Source organism: Polypterus senegalus, chromosome 12 (genome assembly GCF_016835505.1).
Source record: "Polypterus senegalus isolate Bchr_013 chromosome 12, ASM1683550v1, whole genome shotgun sequence".
Classification (NCBI taxonomy): domain Eukaryota; kingdom Metazoa; phylum Chordata; class Cladistia; order Polypteriformes; family Polypteridae; genus Polypterus; species Polypterus senegalus.
In genome coordinates, this window is record NC_053165.1 from 160,406,133 (window position 1) to 160,429,382 (window position 23,250).

General features: G+C 41.5%; 1 protein-coding gene across 1 annotated transcript in view; it reads left to right on the top strand.

The window, feature by feature from the left end:
- Nucleotides 1-2,556: 2,556 nt before the first annotated feature.
- Nucleotides 2,557-23,250, top strand: part of carm1 (coactivator-associated arginine methyltransferase 1) — a 55,461-nt gene continuing 34,767 nt past the window's right edge. The window contains exon 1 of the mRNA XM_039770530.1: nucleotides 2,557-2,769. Within this exon, the coding sequence (XP_039626464.1) occupies nucleotides 2,628-2,769 (142 nt within the window). The 5' untranslated portion in view covers nucleotides 2,557-2,627. The remainder of the gene's footprint in view (nucleotides 2,770-23,250) is intronic.

The window sequence follows — 23,250 nt, forward strand, 5'->3', positions numbered from 1 at the left end:
AGACAGGAAGGACAGCTGATCATCCTCGCAGTGGAAGACCACGTGTAACAACACCTGCACAGGATCGGCACAACCGAATATCACACCTGCGTGACAGGTACAGGATGGCCACAACAACTGCCCGAGTCACACCAGGAACACACAATCCCTCCATCAGTGCTCAGACTGTCTGCAATAGGCTGAGAGAGGCTGGACTGAGGGCTTGTAGGCCTGTTGTAAGGCAGGTCCTTACCAGACATCACCAGCAACAACGCCGCCTATGGGCACAAACCCACCTTCGCTGGACCAGACAGGAGTGGCAAAAAGTGCTCTTCACTGATGAGTCCCGGTTTTGTCTCACCAGGGGTGATGGACGGATTCGTGTTTATCGTCGAAGGAATGAGCGTTACACCGAGGCCTGTACCCTGGAGCAGGATCGATTTGGATCGATGGCTAGGGCCATTCCCCCCAGAAATGTCCAGGAACTTGCAGGTGCCTTGGTGGAAGAGTGGGGTAACATCTCACAGCAAGAACTGACAAATCCAGTCCAGTCCACGAGGAGGAGATGCACTGCAGTTCTTCAAGCAGCTGGTGGCCACACCACATACTGACTGGTACTTTGGATTTTGAGCCTCCCTTCATTCAGGGACACATTGTGAAACATTTTTAGTTTATGTCTTATGGTGTTGACTCTTTTAGTGTTCATACAAATATTTACACATTAAGTTTACTGAAAGTAAAAACAGTTGAAAGTCAGAGGACGTTTCTTTTTTTGCTGAGTATATAAAGCCAATGTCTGTCTGTATTTCTGTCTGCTTTTCACGAGAGAACTACTTAACGGATTTAGATCGGGTTTTTTTCTAGAATTTGCTTGAACATTCCGGTTGATTTTGTGACTTCTCTCATTGTGCTAAGTATCACAGCTTGCTTGCGCCAACAATTTATTTGCACGAATCCGAGAAAGAGGTTGCAAGCCGAGGACAGGGGGAGGCGGGACCTCAGGAGTGGGGAGCTGGGCGGAGCCCTCTTCACTCACACGCCTGCCTCGGTTTGAGTAGCTCTACCTCGCGCCACATGTTGGAGCGCACGTCACCTCCGCTTGGTTGGCGACACCCGTTTGTTCAGCAGACATTATCACCTACAGATTGTTAAGGAGTAACGTTTGATGTTTTTGAGATAGAGATCACAGCTACGTGTGTTTTAGACGGTAGCTGCTCATTGGCAGAGATATCACGGCCACGCGCTTTTCTCCCCACGCTGCGGACGCTCTCCCATCAGTGCTGAACACAATCAGATACAGTGCCAGCGTTTGATGTTAGAGTGTACCCACCTTTCACTTGACCAAAGATAGATGCCAGCTTTTTACATTTTTGCCAAAGAGATCACAGCTGCATTCTCGCCCCAATAGCAAAACCAAAAAATATTGTATATCGAGTGGCCCTCGGATACGAAAGCTATCAATATAAATTCTTCTCAATACAAATGATTACATTTTTTTTTTTATTGTGTCCTGTATCACTACTACGTGGAACCGCTGCGGACAGCTAGTATCATCATAAACAAAACATGAAACATGAACTAAAAGGACATAAAAAAGGAATTTGAACCAGTGGCATCATTGGAGGTGCTTCTGGGGCTTTAGCTACTACTGTCAGGTGTCCAGGACCCTTATATTCGAGAGAATCCCCCACCCCACTCAATTTAATGGTGCAAAGCAGTGTTCCTCAGCTTGAGTGGGTTGCCACCAGTGGGTCACAAGTTGCTGTTGTTTATGATGGCAGTGGGTCACCACTCCGACGATTGCGCTTGATCACACTCGACTTATTAAGGGGGAAAGCCCTGGTGTTCATAGGCACCCCACCCCAGGCTCTGGCAATTGTGCTCAAGTCATCAAAGGGTTATGAATACACTTAACATGGAAAAAAGTGGGTCACAACACCAGAATGGATGAGAAACACAGCGCCAGGACCCCCCTCCCTCTTAACGTACTGTCATGCATGGATGCGAACCTCCACAGGGGATCCTAAAACTCTCCCATCATTCTTCCACTGTATGATGACCCAAAGTGGAACAAGAAGCAGCTAGCGAGAGTGCGGGGTACTAGACCCCCTAATGACTACTAAAGCTAGTGACACCCCTGATTTGAACACACACCAGGGGAGGAACCCTGCATGAAACATAAGAGGCATCAGGTGAGGAAGTATATAACAGACATTAGTCTGGTCCAATATAGCGACCCCAAACGAAAGTGGGAAGGGCTTTATAAAAAGAAGAAGCATATCAATGATTAATTCATTCATGAACTGGTTCCTGGTTTGTGTTCCACATCACCTGGTCTGTTTCCGGTCCCCTAAGACCCTGTATTAGAATCTGAGACTTCAGGAAATGAGCCAATTAATCGTGATAAGCTTGTTTAAATGATTCACTTGGCAAGAAAAAGAAGATGAAAAAGAAAAGCAGACGACGCGCACGACCGTCACTGGAGGCGCTGTTATTCCCAGGTCCGACCGCTGCGTGGCGCTGCGGGTGCCTCGCGCTTTCGCTCTCACTCCCCTCCCCTCCCCTCCCCGCCCCCTTGTGAACAGTAGCGCTCCTCATCATCCTTCTCCTCCTCGGCGTGTCGCTCCGGCTCTCCTCCAAGTTCGAAGATGGCGGTGTCCGTGTTCCCGGGCGTGCGGCTCCTCACCATCGGCGACGCAAATGGAGAAATTCAGCGGCACTCGGAGCAGCAACCGCTGAAGCTGGAGGTGAAAACTACGCAGGACGCCGCCCTGATAGCCCTGTGCAACAGTAAGTAGTGTGAACCGACCGGCCGTCCCGACTGTTCATCGGTGCGAGCGGGTCACCCTGTTAAGCGACATCGCGCGACTCCAGTCAGTCAAACAAATAAGCAAACACGCACAATAAAAAAGAGCCAGCGGGAGAGGAAGCGAGACAGACGGGCAGACAGAGAATGGACAGGCGCTGTAGCGTGGACTCGCACTTCCGTAAGAAGAAGCAGCAGATATAAAATCGCACAACAGGCCAGTGGCTGCACGGGGAGCATTCGGTCCCGGTGTGTTGGTATTATTGTTCTGTAAACGTGCCTACCGTTCACCCGTGCGCTACGCCTCCTCGTGTTTTAAGAGTCTGCCGATGCGCTAATTAAAAAGGGCCGCCGCGCGCGGGAAGCTGGGCTCGGTGATGGTCTGAGGAACAAAAGCGCGACTGCGAAACCAGAGAAAGTTACCGCGCCGTTCACATGCGGGAGGCTGAGACGCACTCCTCCTCCTCCTTGCCGTCCACCTCCACCTCCTCCCGTAACAGCGCAGAAATGTCAGCGGAGCGGGGAATCCCAAAGGGATGGCTGATCGGCAGGAGAAAAAAAAGGGTTACGGTGAGCTTGTAGGGCCGGGCATAGAGAGCCGGCGGGCCGGACGGCCGCTAGCTCGCTTACCACCACGATGCGTTCTCCCTTCTTTAGTAGTCAAAAAGAAAGAGGCCGCCTTTTCTCAGCTTCATTTTTACGGATACTTTACACTTTGACTGACTGTTCAGCCGCATGGGCCACCCGTTTCCGTCATTCACACTATGTCGTCTTAGTTGACAACCTATTTTTAAAGAATTCTTTTTAAATTCTACGCCCATGTAAACCAATATGCTAATGTTGAGATCAAGAAATGTAAATTGATTTAAAGAAACAGCGTTCCATTTTTTTCCCTGCTGGATCTCAGCAATACAATGGGAGGTTTGAAACTTGAAAAGTGCACCTTTTTCAAATTATTATTATCATCACTTATTATTTGGCGGATGCCTTCATTTGAGGTAACTTACAACATGTGAGAGAGATACAGTTGGTTACGTTTCTTTTGTTTTCTTTCTTGGAGTCCAGACAGGTCCCAGAGTCATGGTCAGACAAGTTCAGTAGCAGGATTTGAACCCACAACCTTTGGGTTTTGAAGTCCAAAGCCATACCTGCACCTTATGAGAAGGACTGTGGAGTCCTCCCTACATTGGTGGCCCTGAAGCTTGAACTGTTATGGGGACCCCTTCACAACCAGCAATACAGTCTGGGTAACCTCTCTTTATCTTCTTTTGTGGGGTTGCTGCATGGCAGATTAACGCATTTTTTTTTTTTTGTGTCACAAAGATTCGAATTAAAATTGCAGTGCAGTGTTATCTTACATGTCAAAGTCACCGGTGTGAATAAAAATCTTTGTGTCACTTTAGGTGGCCCAAATACACTCTACTTACCAGGTAAATTACCTGTGTAATTACAGAGTAACTAGGTGTTATTACCTTGTAATTACTGTGTAGTACAGTGTAATGGTCTAATTAAGTATTCAGTTGTAATAATCCACAATTTATATACACACATTCTTATAAAGAAAGTTGTGGAATTACAATTACAACCGAGTACTTAATTATACTCCTTATACTTATCACACTGCATTGCACAGTAAGTACAAGGTAATAACAACTTAGTTACTCAGTAGTTACACTATACTTACCATTTAAGTACCTGCGTATTTGGGACACCTAATCTAAAGTGGTACCAAAATTTCCTGTGCCTTATAGCTTGACTCATGGGTGGTTTCAAATTAGGCAAATGTTATATTTTACAATGACAAAATTAAACACAGAAAAGACCAACGTCAATATAATCTTATTTTCAGCACTATTTGCGAAAACATACTACATGAAGTACATTTTACAAAACTTTTTTGCTTTGTGCCCTCCCCACCATAACTTATCGTCTGTGAGTGAGAAGCGAACACTTTAGATTTGTCAAAAACTTTGATCTCTGGTTTTCAACAGATCTTGACATTTTAGGGTCCTCAGAAATTTTGATCTCCGGTTTCTGACATATCCATCCATCGTCCAACCCGCTAAATCCGAGCACAGGGTCACGGGTGTCTGCTGGAGCCAATCCCAGCCAACACAGGGCACAAGGCAGGAACCAATCCCGAGCAAGGTGCCAACCCACCGCAGGACACACACAAACACACCAAGCACACACTAGGGCCAATTTAGAAACGCCAATCCACCTAACCAGCATGTCTTTGGACTTTGGAAACCGGAGCGCCCAGTGGAAACCCACTCGGACACGGGGAGAACATGCAAACTCCACACAGGGAGGACCCGGGAAGCGAACCTGGGTCTCCTAACTGCGAGGCAGCAGCGCTACCACTGCGCCACCGTGCTGCCCTTGCCGACATATCTTGACGTTTTAAGGTCCTCAAAAATTTAAATCTCTGGTTTTCGACAGATCTTGACGTTTTAGGGTCCCGTGATACCGAAAACATCGATATCTCGCCGATAAATGTGTGCTTGTTTGTCTGTCTCTGTGCATCAGTTTCTTGAGGGCGGTCTGGAGCTAAAACAGCTGGACAGAAAAATACCAAACTCGAAACTTAAGCCAGTTATGAGACGATGATGTGTTGATTAGTTTTTGAGCCAAATCATGCAAGAAAAAGATGCACTCTCAAGTAACTCTTAAATACTGTAATTCTGCAATTCATTCTGTATTCTTGTCAGTTGCTGTTGTAATGACCTATTTTACGATCAGAAAGATCAGCGGTAAATAGTTAATCAAATGTTATTGAATAGTTTGGGTAACTTGGTTCCTAGGGGCACAAACCCTACTGGCGCTCATGTCCGAATTTTATTTCTTATAGCAACATATTCACATACAGTTTTGTCCTATGAGAGCTTCCTTGCAGTGCCATTTTCTTGAGACATTGAATTAAGAATAAAGAATTTAAAAGTTCTTAATTCACAGTAGACCAAAATTTGTTCTTTATATAGGATAGCTTTGAAAAATTCCTTTCTGCTTCATGGCTTGTGAAAGGCATAAATAACTTCAATAAATTTAATTTTTGCCATAAATTTTAATAGTGTTTTAAATTATTTATAATTACAGTATATAATATACAGTATTAAATATATTAAACATCCTTAATTTGAGCACATTTTACTTTATTATATACGAAGTATTGGGAAAGTATTATAGTCGTCCAAAAATTCTATTTCGAGATTTTGATGAATCTCGATGTTTTAGAGCTCTCTGAGTATGAAAAAGTTCCATAAATGGTATTATATCTGTGTGTGTGTGTGTGTGAACACGATAATTAAAGTACACTTTCACTTTGGTCAACCAAATACAAGTATTAGGTACAGAACGTAGATTTCTATCGACTTATGAGCGGTTTCCGTTAACCGGAAGTGGTACTTTAACTTTTATTCATGCAGCTACAGAGTCTGATTTATTCAACTTTAGTTTTATAATAATTGTTCGATATATTATTCATTTGATTTGTTGTTGATGGTTCTTTAATGTACATAATATAAAGATTGTCAAATATCCATCCCCATATCTGAGTATACGAGAAAGTTTAGAGGAGAGCACTCCCGATTTTGTTTTTTCTTTTGTTTTCAGCTAGCCTTCATGATACCTGAATAAACTTTTGAGTTTTGCTTAACTGTTTTTTATTGTAATGAGAAGTCAAGCAAAATGACACCTTTTATTGGCTAACTAATAACTTTTAGTAAATAAATTATACTTGACTTTTCACTACATCTGTAATGGCTAACATGGTACACCACCCTTGTACTGTAGACTGTTTTTTATTGTATTACACTATATTATTAATGTTATTTTTTAATAATCCCTTCTCATACAATAGACATCCAAAAGTTGTAAGCAGTGTGGACTAAAGTCACTTCTGGGACCCCTCCGGGATTAGGGGCCCTGAAGTTTAAACTTCATTTGTTTCGTAGTAGATCCACCCCTGCATCCACTATCTACATCAAGACGATGTACAGAAGCAATCGGGAGCTAACAACGTTGGGTTATGAGTCAGAATGGGTGGAGTACAAGTCATGGCTGGTGATACTCAAATTATAGAACACACCAGTGAGGCCCCAGCTGGAGTATTGTGTGCAGTTTTGGTCTCCAGATTACAAAAAGGACATCGCAGTGCGACTAGGCCGATTCCTAGACTAAGAGGTAAGAGTGACAAGGAGAGATTGAAGGAGGTTTCACTTTAAACAAATGGAGATTAAGAGGGGACATGATTGAAGTGTTTACAATTTTAAAATGGAATTAGTGCAATAGATTTCAGTTGTTACTTTAAAAATAAATTCTACAACAAAAACACAGGGACAGAGTTGTAGATTGAAGGGGTAGCACTTTAGGTACAGAAACAAACATTCATTTACTTTTCTGTAACAAGACCTTAGCAAAGGCTCCTCGTCTTAATTGCACTTAGACAGCCGCTTTACTGATCTTTTATATCTCTGGGCTGCGTGGCATTTTAAGAGCCTCTGATATGCTGGTAAAATTACTTTGGAATATGAAGGATTCCTAGGTCTTGTACTGAAGTATGAAACATTAAGGGAACATGTCTCGCTTGAGCCGCCTCTGCCCATTCCCCAGTGGTTATTTTAGTAAGCCGCGTTGCTCTGAGGTGAATAACCGCTAAACTGAGGCCTTGTTAGCGTCTTTATCACTGACAGAAGTCTTTGTTAAGGTCTTAAGAGTAAATGAGTAATAGATGCATTTTTGCTGTATCTAAACAGATGTGTTAAGTGTTACCACTTAAAGACAGATTTCACACAAAGAGCCATAGACACATGGGCCAAATTACCATGTTGTGTGGTGGAGAGTTGTTCTTTAGGGACCATCCGGTCTCAACTTGATGTTAGTTTGGACCATCTGGTGAATAGAATGGAAGAGCTAGTTGGGCTGAAAGGCCCATTCTTGTTGTAATGTTTCTAGTTTTCCTAACAGCTCTACAAGTCAATGCACCTGACCCAACAATGCAGGTCCTTTTGTCAGTGATATAATGGTTAATGAAGACCGCCTAGAGCAGAGTTTGTTAAGCTGCTTTTTATTTTCATGGTCCAATCTTCCTCGTTTTAGTGTCTTTGAGACTCATTCATTGTTGAACGCTTGGGCGATTGTCAGAGTGGATTCCCCTTGGAGAATCGTGGATGATTGTCGCAGTGATATCAATTGCTTAATGAACTCATGGTGACCCATTACCATTAAGTACATCAGTAGTTCACCATCCAACGGTGGCCATTTTGGATTGTGACCTACAGTTTAAAAAATCCTGTCCTGGAGTGATGTGATGTGGTGCAGATTGGGCCATGGGGGTTTGTGAAGGAAGTATGATGTGTTAGCAGCTAATGATTAGGATTTAATAGTGGTAATAAGCAATTAAGTAGTAATTTTTAAATCAGTATAATGAAAACTGGGCATCTGTTTCAGAGTCATTAGAACATATGAAAAACGTTTGATGCAAACAGGCCTTTCAGCCCAACAGAGCTCGCCTCTCCTATCCACTTAATTCCTTCAAGTCCACCAAACTACTTGGTCACTTACTCCATGCGTCTGGAGTTCTTTCTGAGTGTGAAGAAACATTCCAATTTTTGTGCAAAATTTGCACTTGACAGTTTTCAAACTTTGCCCTCCGTGTTCTTTCTGAACTCGTTTTTAAATTAAACAGAATTGATCCACTGTACTAATTCCTTCCATAATTTCAATCATGTCACCTCCTAATCTCCTTTTACTTAAACAAAAAAAAGTTTTTAACTACTTTAATCGTTCCTCGTAACTCATCCCCTGCAGTCCTGGAGGCGGCCTGGTTGCACTTCTCTGGACTTTTTTATAGCCCTGCTTTCTTTTTTTTTTTTTTTGGTAGCTCAGAGACCAAAAGCGTACGTAGTACTCCAGGTACGGCCTCCCTAGTAAATTACAACGCGTAAGCATAACCTCCTTTAACTTGAATGCTACACCTTGTGCTGTTTAAGATTATATTCTGGCCAATGTCACATTATGTGACTTCTAGTCATGGGGTGTGTCAGACTTGTTGAGAACAGTTGCTGAACTCTTTGCCAGGTCATGTCATTTTAAATGACTGATAATTGCTGGACATGTCACATTTACTGTCCTTCCAGCGCAGTCATGCTTGCCTCTACTTATGACAGCCAATCGTGTGCTTCGTAATGGTAGTTGCACTATGGCAATATGAAGGATTAACAGATAGCACAAATTTTACCGGAGTCCTCGGCCTTTGTTTACCTTTTTCCTTCCTGTCCTGGTACATAACACACAAAACCAACAAGTCTCTTTTTTTCGTTTGTGAAGTCCGAAGTGCCTGATTCCTTGTTGCTGCATTATATGAATTGTACTTCCATTCATTAGTTGTCAGCCTTCATGCACATAGAGCCCACTCCCATGACTAAAGACAAAGTCAGACCTGTTTGATTTTGTCAGTGCGAGTCGCAGATTAGTTGGACTTGAGTCCCAGGGCATGTCTGGCCTTCACAGAAGCGTGCTGCCGACTTCCTCCGACCCGCCTAAGATAATGTCAGTGAAGGCTATGACTGAAAATCTCTGGAGGAGTCGTTTAATTTGACATGTCCTTTATTCTTAGTTTAATTAAACTGAAAAAGTTTAACTCCTTCTGTCTTTCCACTTAACTCCTACTCTGCGGATCTGGAATCGGCCTAGTCGCTCTCCTCTGGGCTTTCCCAGGCACTGCTTTATCTTTTTTATAGCCCAGAGACCAAAACTGAATATGGTACTGCTGGTGCGGCCTAACCAGCGTGTTATAAAACTTAAAGCGTCTCCTCATTTTGACTTGTACTCTGCACATCTGGGAGCTGTATAACCAAACATTCTACCATCCTGTTAGCTGTCTTAATTACTTCTGTACTCTGCCTGAAGGATGATAGTGAGGAATCCACAAGGAGTCCCGTGCCCTTCTCTTAAGGGGTACTGTCGAGTTTCAGACCTCCCATTGTGTACTCCGATCTGCAATTTTTACTTCCAATTTGTTATACTTTCCATTTACATAAAATTTCATCTGCCATAAATCTGCACAAGCCTGTATGCTATTCAGGATCCTCTCTAGTGATTCAACGGATTCTAGATTATCCGTCATTTATTTGAAAACGTATCCACTTCAGTTTGTAGGGGCATACTGTAAATAGAATATTAGCACATAGCTTTTTATTGAAGCTTAATTAACAAATACATAAATTATACCAAACAGATACACACAAGAATGACTAAAAAGAAAGAAAACTTTTATGACTTGGTTAAAGATGAAAAATGGCTGCATCAGTGTAGTTTCCTGACATACTTCTACTGAGTAATTGATTGGCTGAAAGTCCTCAGTGCTGGTGTGTCAGAGGATGTGCAGCAGTTTTCATAATGGCCATCAGTTTTGTTTTTTGTTCCGTCTTCAGTTACTTCCTCCAGTGGGTTGAGAGTGTGTGTTCCATTTTAATTAGCTTGTTAATTTGCTAGGTTTCTCTTAAAATGATATTTCCTGCCCAGATTATCACACTGGTCATCACAGACTTGTTGAACTTAGAACTTGGATGTAAGGCAGGACCCAATCACGGTTACACCCAGGCTGGTCTGATTTGGAGTTGCTAAAACCTGTATGCCACTGACAATGTGGTGGGAAGAGAAGAGTGTCAGAAAGACAACACACACACACATACAGTGGGTATAAAAACAATCCCCCCCCCCTTCAAAATATTCCCATTTTTTTGCTTTACGGCCTTAAATGAAAACACACACAAAAAATATTTCTTCCCAGCTTTACTTACTCAATGCAACCTCTAACATCCAAGTAAAAGATGTCACAGCTACAGTTCCGAAGAATTATAAAAAGTCAAAAACAAGACCTACTGAGATTAATAAAAGATCACACCCCCCCGTTATATTGTTGACCCCCCTTTTGCTTTAATGACAGTCTTGAGTTTGTTGGAATTCTTCTCTATCAGCTTTGCACATCTAGATTGAGTAATATTTGCTGACTCTTCTCTACAGAACTGTTCAAGTTCGGTCAAATTGGATGGTGAGCGTTGGTGGTCTGCTATCTTCAAATCTTTCCACAGATTTTCAATGGGATTTAGGTCTGGTCTCTGACCGGCCACGCCAGGACATTCACTTTTTTTCTCCTTCAGCCACTATGTGGTCAGTTTTGCTGTGTGCTTCGGGTCGTTGTCGTGTCGAAAGGTGAACATTTTGACCATCTTCAGCTTTCTGGCAGAGGGCAGCAGGTTTTTCTCAAGAATTTGATGGGATTTTGCCCCATCTATTTTTCCTTCTACCCTAACGAGAGCCCCGGGCCCCCCACAACAGGATGCTGTCCCCTCCATGCTTTACTGAAGGTATGGTGTGTTGTGGATAGTGAGCTGCATTGATGTTCTCTTTTGCATTGAGGCTAAAGAGTTTGATTTTGGTCTCATCTGACCGTAAGACCTTTCTCCACTTGGCATCAGAATCATCTAGGTGCATTCTGGCAAAGCTCAAACAAGCCTTAATGTGGCCTTTCTTGAGAAGTGCGACCCTCCTGAACAAGTCACAATTGTGGAGCGCTTGTCAAATTGTTGTCACAGGCACACCATTATTGACCACTCTTTGCCAACAAATCCTGTAACTCTTTCAAAGTCGCCATTGGCCTCTCTTACCTTTTTCCTCCTTGCTCATCCATCCAGTTTGGAGGGTCCTAGTAGTGCCAAACACTTCTTTATTATGGACTTTACTGGGCTCCTTGAGATTGATAAAGCCTTTGAGATTTTTTTGTCTCCATACCTTATGCCTGTCCACAACTATCCCTGAGATCTTCTGAAAGTGGCCTGCCACTCGTAGTCAGTTGTTTGCTGTCAGTTGCTCTGCCAAGCAAGGGAATGAATGGACCAGGAACAGCTTCACTGATCACACTCATTACAACTGAGCACAGGTGGAAGGAAGACAGTAACCGCAATGGAAATAGTAAAGCTGGAAAAAATATTAGTTTGTGTGTTTTCATTTAAGGCTGTAAAGCAGAAAAATGGGAATATTTTGAAGGGGGGAATTCTTATCTGTACCCACCATACACACATGCAATATGCAAGTACTCACAGACCATGTGCTAACAGGCCACAATACAGGGTGGTGCAGATCTAATTATGCAGTTATGAAAAGGCGAATACATCGCACTGCTGTTCGACTGACAACCGTCTCCCCGCCATTTTGGAATGCAGAGCAGGTACTGCCATAGATCGGCAACAAAAATAATTTTTTGTGAATTCTCTATGTAATAAACTTAAGTTATAGCGTAATGAAAGCTGCATAATTAGATCTGGACGACCCTATATGTTTAACTGTAAACACCAGAGAAAACCATAAAAAGATAACACAAATTAACGGGGTTTGATGGGAAGGGGGGCGGACGCGGGCATAATGTTTAAATTTGGTGACCATCAATTGATAGTTTTGGCAAGCATTTTTTTTTCTAGTCACCACTTTTTTTTAACTTACTGTGTTTGTTTAGTTTGCTTAATTCATCTCACTTAGTTAATAACATTGTCAAACACACTTAATCCATTTCAGAGTTGGGGTGGCTAACCTAGCAGCATATGAAACAAGGCAAGAATCAACCCTAGATGGGGTACTGGGACAACGCAGGGGTTGGTCTATTCTTACATGGGACCAATGTAGAGTCCGCATTTTAAAGGAAGTGCTCAGAATTCAGAAGTCAGTTATTTTTTCACACACATGGTATATATCATTTCCCTTACAAAATTGTGTATATAATATATATATATATATATATATATAATTGTGTGTATATTGTGGATATTTATATCTTACTTGCTCTGGTAATTGGTAATGATGGTTATGGCGTACAAATGAAAAGCTTAAAAACTTAGTAAATACGTCCATTTTACAAGCAAAGTCGGTTTCTGACGAATGTTTATGACAACAAAAGAAATCTGCAAATAATCATTTTATCACATATTCCTAATCCCACCATTGTCCCTGTAAAAGGGTATGTTTTCTATTCACTTGTGCGAGTTTTCACATAGATAAGGGAAAAAAATCAAAACATAACCATCCACATGATATGAAAAGTTTACTGTGATTTGGTCTTGGAGAGGAAACCACACCCCCAGAGGGGTCAGGTTGAAAGGTTGTTGCCAGGAAGACAAAGTGTTGAGCTTATCACGCCTAGCTGGTCTTCCTTTAAAATGGCAGGATCTCATAATATTGGTGGTTTTGTGTTCAAAAGTGACATGTATGAAGCAGGGCTGTGGAGTCGGTAGATAAATCCTTCTACTCTGACTCCGACTCCCCGACTCCAACTCCTCTGTATTTAATATGCTAATGTATTTTCCATGTTGATTGAAGGAAGGCAACCAACATACACGTCATTTGACCACAGAACTACTGGCTAGGGAGCTGACTCTGTACCGTATTGGCCAGTTTAAAAAAAAAAGACAAGAACCCCTGAAGACACATCAGGCTATAGCACACACCTCCACCTACATCATTACACTTGTTTACACTCACATGAACTTGTTAAACACATGATTTCTTAAATAAAATGAAAACACTTTTTGTAATGTACCATAATCCAGATTACAAGAACGTCCGATTGTATAATAGCTCATCTGAACTTCACACTAGTAGTAACACAACTATGCACTCGGCTTTATTCTTACATCAGAGAAGTACTTATCCATCCATCCATTATCTAACCCGCTATATCCTAACACAGGGTTACGGGGGTCTGCTGGAGCCAATCCCAGCCAACATAGGGTGCAAGGCAGAAAATAACCCCAGGGCAGGGCGCCAGCCCACTGCAGGGCACACACACGGGACAATTTAGAATCACCAGTGCATCTGACCTGTATGTCTTTGGACTGTGGGTGGAAACATGGGGAGAACATGCAAACTCCATGCAGGGAGGACCCAGGAAGTGAACCTGCGAGGCAGCAACGCTACTTACTGCGCCACCGTGCCGCCCCAGAGAAGTACTGAATTATGACTATTGTTTGTGAAATGAGACATTTGAACTTTACAATTTTAATTTATTAGGGGTGTGTACATTTTTGCCGACTTTGTCCCCGACTCCAGGTACCCAAAATTGTCTCCGACTCCACAGCCCTGGTATAAAGTATTTTACAATGTGTTTGTAATCGCAAGATGCAGGTCAATACTCGACAACTGACTTGGTCATATTCGATTAAGTTTTTATGCATTTCCTCTGTACCCCATGTCCTGCAATGTAAAACGTCAGTGTGGGCAAGGTATTTTTTTTAATGTATAGAAAGTATTTAATTTTAGAAAACTATTTTGCATGAGAAATCCATATACCGTGTTTGTGAAGAAAACACTTTTGACTTGAAATATGGGAAACTGACCTTAGACAAAGACCCACATAGACAGGGAGTGTGAGATAATTGCTGAATAGTTCTTGGGGACATTGAGTGACGTGACAGCTAATGCTTTGGTCATGTGATGTGGAGATTTTGAGAGATGCCGTTTGTGACATCTCACCTTCTGTCTTCATTGTCATCTTACTGCCGCCTATAAGCCTGTTATCAGGGGGCAGCAGTTCTGTTATTATCCAAAGCAGACACTCGTGTTTGTGTTTTTTTTTTTAATTCATTTGCTGTAACTCAGCCTTCACTACATATTGTATTGTGTGCACAGTTGTATATAGCAAATAACATTTGATTAGATTTTTTTGTTTTCACGGGTGGCGCAGTGGTAGCGCTGCTGCCTCGCAGGTAGGAGACCCGGGTTCGCTTCCCGGGTCCTCCGTGTGGAGTTTGCATGTTCTCCCCGTGTCTGTGTGGGTTTCCTCCGGGCGCTCCGGTTTCCTCCCACAGTCCAAAGACATGCCGGTTAGGTGGATTGGCCCTAGTGTGTGCTTGGTGTGTGGGTGTGTTTGTGTGTGTCCTGCGGTGGGTTGGCACCCTGCCCGGGATTGGTTCCTGCCTTGTGCCCTGTGTTGGCTGGGATTGGCTCCAGCAGACCCCCGTGACCCTGTGTTTGGATTGAGCGGGTTGGAAAATGGATGGATTAATGTTTTCACATGAATTTCCACTTCCATGTTTTTATACTAATGCATTGTGGTTGCTCTTTTACTTCTTGGTCTGCACAAAAATCACTTAGGGATTACCTTTTTGTTGTGTGTGTGTGTGTGTGTGTGAGAAAGTAAAAAGCAACGTTTAAACACATTTCAAGAGTACTGCACATCTCCAAATGTAATGTAACCACTAAAATGCAATTTCTGCCCAACATTATTTTTTTATTTTATTGAATAATAGTGAGGACAACATTAATTTGCAAATATGTTATTTCTGGTAGTGTTGTTTCCACTTCGAAGCATGTTCATATAACATTTCATACCGTGGAAACTTCTGTCCCTGTAATCAGCACATCCGCCCAACTCCCCCAGTGGTACATAAATGCAGCATTAGAGCAAGTATAGTTCTAAACACACAGGCTATTGGGAGTCCAGAACAAGCTATAAAGTTATGGTGAAAGCGGATATTTTAATATAACATTTCAAACTTTGGAAAAAAAAAAAAAAAAAATTCAAGGTTGTAGGCAAATCCACAGTGGGAAGGGCCACTGGGCAGAGTGCATGTCCAGTGCAGGACCCACTTGCACACACTCAAATGGGTCTAATTTAGAACTGCCAGTTAACACAACATAGAAGCCATTGAAGATGTGGGGTAGGGTGGTGGATAAACGGGAGTATCCATAGAAAATCTCAAGCACACATAGGGAAATGTACTTCATGTAAGCAAAACCTGGGTCCTGGATACTAAACAAACATTAGAACAATCTAGATGAGAACAGGCCATTCAGTCTAACAAAGCTCGCCAGTCCTATCCACTTAAATCTTCCAAAATAACATCAAGTCAATGTTTTCAAGGTTTGTAAAGTCTTACCGTCCACCACACTGCCTGGTCATTTCTCCCATGTGCCAGTGGGTGTCTCTGTAAAGAAAAAACTTTCTAATGTATTGGCAAAATTTACACTTATCCAGCATTTGTTGAGCACATTTTAATGTCACTGTCTTGACCCACTGGACTAATTCCATAATTTTAGACACTTCAGTCAGGTGGTCTCTTCATCTCCTGTAAAGGCCCAGCACTTTTAATCTTTCCTCATAACTCATCCTCTGTAGCCCTCTAATCAGTCCAGTTGCTCTTCTCTGGACCTTTTCTTGTGCTGCTATGTCTTTTTTGTAGCCTGGAGACCAAAACTGCACACAGAACTCCAGATGAGGCCTCACCAGTGTGGTATAAAGCTTGAGCAGAACCTCCCTGGACCAGGGCCGTCTTAATGCATGGACATGCTGGGCAGTTGTCCGGGGGCCCCATGCTAATCTATATATGTTGTGACTTGCTGAGTGGCTATGTAGGTAGGGGCCCCAGTGCACTGCTTTTGCTGTTAAGACGGCCCTGCCTTGGACTTGTACTGCACACATCAGGGCGCTATATAACTTGACATTCTCTTAGCCTTCTTAATGGCTTCAGCACACTGTCTGGAAGTTGATAACATCGAGTCCACCTCCACTCCTGAATCCTTCTCATAAGGTGGACTTTCCATGGTACATCGATGGTGCCTGTTAACATGGTGGATACATTGGGCAGCAGTGCTAATCGCTGTGTCACCATGCAGTGCTTGAATGATTAAATACTTTGATTTGTCAGATGTTATTCTGCCTCTTACCATATTTGATTTGCTTTAGTCTGTAGTAGGGGGCTCCACCCTCTGCTTGTTTCGCTCGCCCACCCCTGGTTTTGGTTTATCGGATATACAATTTAAAGAAATTATTGTCGTGGGAATTGTTAAATATGCATAAACACTATTTGGAATTAATTTTGTCAATATCGGGCTGAATTTTTATTCTGTGTTTGGACTTTCGTCGTGACAACTCAGCGTATAACTGCCCCTGAGTGAATATCGTTTCTTTCTCTCTAATAAATGAAATGACTTTTTTGCATGTTTGCTCCTGCTCTTTCTTCTTTGCTTAGTCGTTGATGTGTCATCTACAAAGTATAAAATTATTGTCCTGATTAAACTTATAAGAGCTAAGGAGCACAGGAAGTGTGTTTGACAAAAGCATTCACACGACTGAGGTTAGACGACTGTGGTCTTGTTTGAAAATAGTTGTAAGTAGAGCGTGACTTGAAAGAATCTCATGCTAAAAGTCTCTGTCTTACGGGCCTTCATACCGCGGCAACTTTTTTTGAAACTTGCTGGCAACACGAATTAGGCGATCTACAATTCTCCGACTTAAAGTTTAAATCTGAAAAATATATTCAATCTCTTTTTGCTGTTCCGTTATTTTACCGAGTATTAATTTTCCATTTGCGCTAATGCAATCTTTGCTATCCATTTTTTGAGACTTTTGAATTTTCGTACTTCTATTATCTCTAACCTGCTCTGCATGTGTGTCGCACCAATGTTTTTGAATTGTTTATGACATTCTACTTTGTCATCTACTCTTAATTGTTTATTTCCGGTCGGTCACGGACGTGGTTAAATCTTATTCTTGCGGGACGTGTAAGTGTCTCTCCGAGAAGATCATGTCTTGTCTCCTTCCAAGATTTTTTTTTTATATAATAGAGAGATATGATTTTAGGTTAAATGTGTACCTTAACATTATTCCACTTCCAGATTGAAAGGAATCAATTGAGGAAAGTGGCTTGTGTGCGCTGTAACCCTGTTCACATGCTCCCTGTGATGACTGACCCCTTCTTGTGCGCCTTGCTACATATTTTCCACAATACTTTTCTGTTTAATGGAGCTGTAAAACAGAGCACTAAATAGGCCACAGCAGGTAATTTAACCTGACCATGCTGCCCGATTCAATATCAGCTTGAACCCAAGTGGTAAGATGATATCCTCATATGAAAGCCTTCCTCAAAAACAGTTTGCACATTATTAAAATAAAAATGGTTTCTGCACCTGCCTTCCTACAGGGGAATTTTTCTATAATTAAATATAAAAGTGGGTTGGATTTTAAACATTTAGGTCTTCTCTGGTTGCCCCAGAAACCCCATGGTCACCTAATCCCTGCTATGGTATTTGAACTGGATTTTATAGCCTTTCAGAAGGGCTGACATTAATCTGTCACCCGGTGTCTATTGATGGTTTTGACCCTTCATTCTTTCTTGTAGTTGTCTCACAGGGAATGTAAGCTGAGATATCTCCATGTTGCATAATATGGGAATCATGTGCCGCCACTGTGTCTAAAAAAAACAAATCTGAATCGGTAGATTTTCAATAAATGTATTGTTTGCAATTTCGAACCTTACATTTACATTGCAGCAAAGTAGAAAAAAAGTGGTTGCAACTTCTCATATTTTTCTTTGTTTGAAAGGCAGAACAGGGAAGATGTGGCAGTTTGTAGGGTGTAATTCAGTAAATGATAATGCTGTAATCCCAATTGTGATGGACTCTGTGTTTTATACTGTGGTCCCCTCTAAATCAAGTGGTATCAGGAGGTAGGTCTGTCAAAAATAGCAAAATGTCGCCAAGTACTGATTTTTTTGAGATTTTAAAATTACTTTAATACTCACTTTTCATGGTATTGATTTTCTGGTGTGCATTACAAGTGCATCTCTGGTTCACTCTGGTTTTTGATAGCGGAGCCTCATAGGCTATCAGTTGGCATGACTGGAGTTGCAGCCCCATTTCAACCCACACGGGTCTTTAAAAGATGGCAACTTCAGCATCATCGGAGTGTTCACCAACACAATTGACAAAGAGGGCAGTCGGAGTGGTGCCTGGAAATGCTTTGGCTTTATGGCAAATGGGGATGAAAAACCATAAAAGTACATGCAAGCATGTATGCGATATCTGCTACAGCGTGATTAGATTAGATTAGATTTAGATTTAACTTTATTGCGATTGTACAAGTGTAATGAAATAAAGTTTAGCATCCAACCAGAAAGTGCAAATAGTAGAGTTCATTGCAGTAGACCAGTGGTCTCAAACTCCAGCCCTGGAGGACCACTGTGGCTGCAGGTTTTCATTCTAACCCTTTTCTTAATTAGTGACCCGTTTTTGCTGTTAATTAACTTCTTTTGAATTAATTTTACTTTATTTGCTCTTGAAGACTGAGACCCCTTAATTGTTTCTTTTTCCTTAATTAGCAACCATACAATAATGAATACATACTGAGCCAAAACACGACCAGCAAACTGAGTCCATCATACAATATCTGAAAATAAAGAAAGGTGAAGGTCTCAGGAATGTCGCTCTGCTCAGGTACCCAGAGCTTTTAGAAAAGAGAAAATCAACAATTTCAGAAATGTCTGCCATTACACAATGAGAGCAGCAACAAGCCATGGAATTAAAGAACGGGTTTAATGAACGACAAGACTCTGCGCCTAATAAAGCAACTGGTTGGAGTTTGAGGCCCTGACTTAGTTGGTCTTCTGTTGGCTCACTCACATCACATTTCATTTCTGTTTGGGTGCCATTTAAGGAGAGAAATGGAGCAATTCAGGGGTACAAATCTTGAAAAACAAAGCCAATTAAAATAAAAGAACACGAGTTAATTAGCAGCAGAAACTGGTCACCAGTTAAGAACAGGGTTAGAATGAAAACCTGCAGCCCTGCAAGACTGGAGTCTGAGACCACTGCAATAGACAGTGGGTGCAAGTAGTACAGTAAGGTGCAATAAGTCAGCATACAAATGAGAATATCTACATGGTATTTGAATTTACAGGTAATAGTATATATAAGGAAGGGTATATAGATATGAATACTGATCAGTAGTACAGATACATGGTATGAATAAATGTAGATATATGAAATATTTTTATGTATAGAATAGATATACAGTATGTAAGCAGGTGAAAATATACATCGAGTACAGTCAGAAGTTATTGCTATTTAGAAATGTCAGATATTGAGTTGTAAGGGTTGAGAGGTCAGAATGGTGATGGTGTTATGAAAGAAACCGTTCCTGAGCCTGCTGGTTTGGGACCGAAGACTCCTGTAACACCTCTCTGATGGGAGGAGGGTAAACAGAACGCCATGTATGCTGCAGGTCAGCGATAATCGGCAGCGAGATGCCGATGATGTGCTGGGCAGTTTTCACCACCTGTTGCAGGGCCTTCCTGTCATCTGGGAGCAGTTGTCATACCACACCATAATGCAGTTTGTCAAAATGCTCTCAACAGTGCAGCAGTAAAAGTTCCAGTAGAATCTGAGGAGACATGCTGGCTCTGTTTAGCCTCCTCAGAACATAAAGTCGTTGTTGAGCCTTTTTAACCAGACTGATAGTTTTTATTGTCCAAGAAATTTGGACGTCTACGAATTTGAAGCTGGAAACACATTTCACCTCAGCCCCATTTATATGAATGGGAGCATATCTGTATCTGCTGCCTTTAGTTTTCCAGTAATCCACAGTGAGCTCTTTAGTCTTACTGGTGCTGAGGGTGAAGTTATTGTCTGCCCACACCATATTGTCAGGTGCTGAACCTCCTCTTATTGTCATTGATTAGTCCTGTTATCATGGTCTTGTCTGTTAACTCTCTGATGGAGTTGGAGCGATATAAAGGGGCTCAGCCGTGGGTGAAGAGGGAGTAGAAGAAGTGGGCTGAGTGCACAGGACTGGCATGCTGGTATGCAGGATCAGGTAGGGGAACTAAAGGAGCTAACGGACTAATTTAGTCGAGCACTCTAAGGACTGACAGACGAATCAATACAAGGAATTTCGTTCAGTATCTTCTTTCTAAATTACGGGAAACATGACCAAGTATAAACCTGTAAAGTGTTGCGTTTGTAGTAGGGATGTGACGTTTCTACAGGTTAAAGCATTTTTTGTAGTCCCTTCCACTATATAAAAACCCCACATTGTTCCTGTGTGGTGCTGAGGTATCACCCGTTGCACGACTGCACTCGGGTTCCAATCCGGGTGGTTGCGGCAATGCGCTGTAATCCTCAAAACATTTAATCATCAAGATGGGTCTGCAGTTATTCTTGCCTCTGGCATGGTTTTATACTGTGCTGTTAATTCAGCACTCTTTTAGCACTAGGGCTCCATTGCTCCCTCGGTTTTTAAGAGCCTATGGGTAATTGCCCATCAAACTCTCTTTCTCCCTCTGCAGAACGGCAGACTGACTGCCACTAGTTGTCAATAGGTCAGTTCTAGAACATTCTTAATCAGTTCCAGGGTGGTGGAGGCCAGGATTAGTTAGGCAAAAGGCTGAAAACCGGACTGGACAGGACTCTAGTCCATCACAGGGACCAATCTCTCTCACCTATACACATAATCACACATACCCACATATTCAGACACAGTGACAGTTTGCAATTGCCAGTTAACATAACTTTAAATAAATCAAGAAATTACATTTATTTGCTTGAGCATGTCTGGCCATTGTGAGTTTCATGAAATGGGACTTCAAAACTATTCAAATATTAGATAATAACAAACGAAAGGCAAACTTTATTGCAGCAAGTCACCATTATGGATACCATGTGAATATGGCACTCTGATGGTAAATTAAAGCATGACCAGATTTTCTCAAAAATCTCGAAAGTTGGACACTTGTGCTGCATGTATGACCACACATAAATCTTCATGTAGCTCCATCTTTTCCATATTCAACAAAGTCAAGCAGCTGCTGAGTTGGCAAGGTAGGATCCCACGTGAGTCAAACACGTTAACAAAAGAAATTTTGTTTTAAAAAACTTTAGTTCCCTTTTTAAGTTTTCACTAAAGTTCAGAATAAATATTACACATGCAGAGCAAAAAGAAAAAAAACTTTGTTTCATTACAATCTTAGCTTTTTTCCTGTTATACTTCAGTTACTTTCTGTACTTAAAAGTTGTTACTTTTATGTGGCAAACATGCATAGGCTTTAATTAAGGATGTCCGTATGTTCACTACATTCAGTACAGTTTGTAGTACCAGGGCGTTTGCTGTACCTTGTTAGCCATTTATGGATGTAGTGAGAAGTCAAGCAAAATGACAACTTTTATTGGCTCACTAGAAAGACGACAATATGCAAGCTTTCAAGGCAACTCAGTCCCCATCTTCAGGCAATCAAATATGTATATATTGTGGCAGACCGGGGACACCTGGAGAAGGGAAGGACTGGGAGAGGAGCAATATCTTTACTTCCAGCTGCAGTATAAAGGAGGCTGCCTCACTCCACCCAGGGAGCCAGAGTCGGGTGGTAGTGGACAGAGCTTGCGATATAGAGATTTATGTGTGTTTGTATGTATGTGTGTGTATATATATATATATATATATATATATATATATATATATATATATATATATATATATATATATATATATATATATATATATATATATAGAGAGAGAGATACTTATCTATTTATGTAAATATCTATGTATTTATTTAAAGAGCCTCTGTAAAAAGATAAACTTCACCCTGGGGACAAATAAGGGTCCGGTGTTTCTGTCTAATGGGGATATGCAGGATTTTGATTGCTTTTACAATGGACCGAATGGCAACTTTTATTTATACTTATTGGGTTAACCTTTTGAGTTAGGCAGGACAGTGGTGCACTGGTAGCACTGCTGCCTCACAGTAAGGAGACCTGGCTTTGCCTCTCGGTTCCTCCCTGCATGGAGTTAGTATGTTGTTCCTGTGTCTGTGTGGGTTTTCTCTGGGTCTTTTCAAGGATGTGTATGTCAGGTGAATTCACAATGCTAAAGTGGCCCTGTCCAGAGTGGAACATAAAATGTATACTATGGAAGGCAATTTCAACAACCAGTTACTCTTCCTCAAAGCCTTTTGTTTTTTTTTTAACTTGTGTAATCCTTTGGACATGAACAAGTTAAATGATTTCAGTTGCTGTTTATAAATAACCCGACTTTGGTATCCAGCTGTTTGTTTTTTGTTGCTGTCACTTTCATACTGCAAGGTTTGATGTTGGGTTCTCTCTTTTGTAAGCCTTTAGTGTTCAGGCAGTTGATTTATGAATGTTATTCTTTGTGAGGACATTTATATTACTCATCGATTTACATATATTTTTCTGTTTTACTTGTCTCAATTTCCCACTTGCAGTCGACTCTGTTACCATTAAAAAAGTGGCCTTTGATAATCTTATATAGTTATAATTGTACTGTATGTCCATCCCCAGTGTTAATATCTTCTCTGGTGTATGTCATTGAAATTATTTTTGTTTTGCACCCTTTCTTTTTCCAGCCCCATTGCCCAAATTTGGAATTAAGATATTTTCTTGTTTGCTAAACATATTCATGATTGAAGGCAACCATTCTTCTTTTTATATTTTTCTAATGAGGCTTCTGTTAGTTTAGTATCAGTTACTTTGTCACTGATTATCGTTTGCCTTTTTGATACTTATCGAGTAATTAAGTATGGATTTGTTTTTCTATGTTTTATGCTTTAGTTGCTCGTTTGAATTGTAGGTCCTGAGGAAAGGGGCAGAAACACGTCAACCATGTAAGCCATTCACTGAAC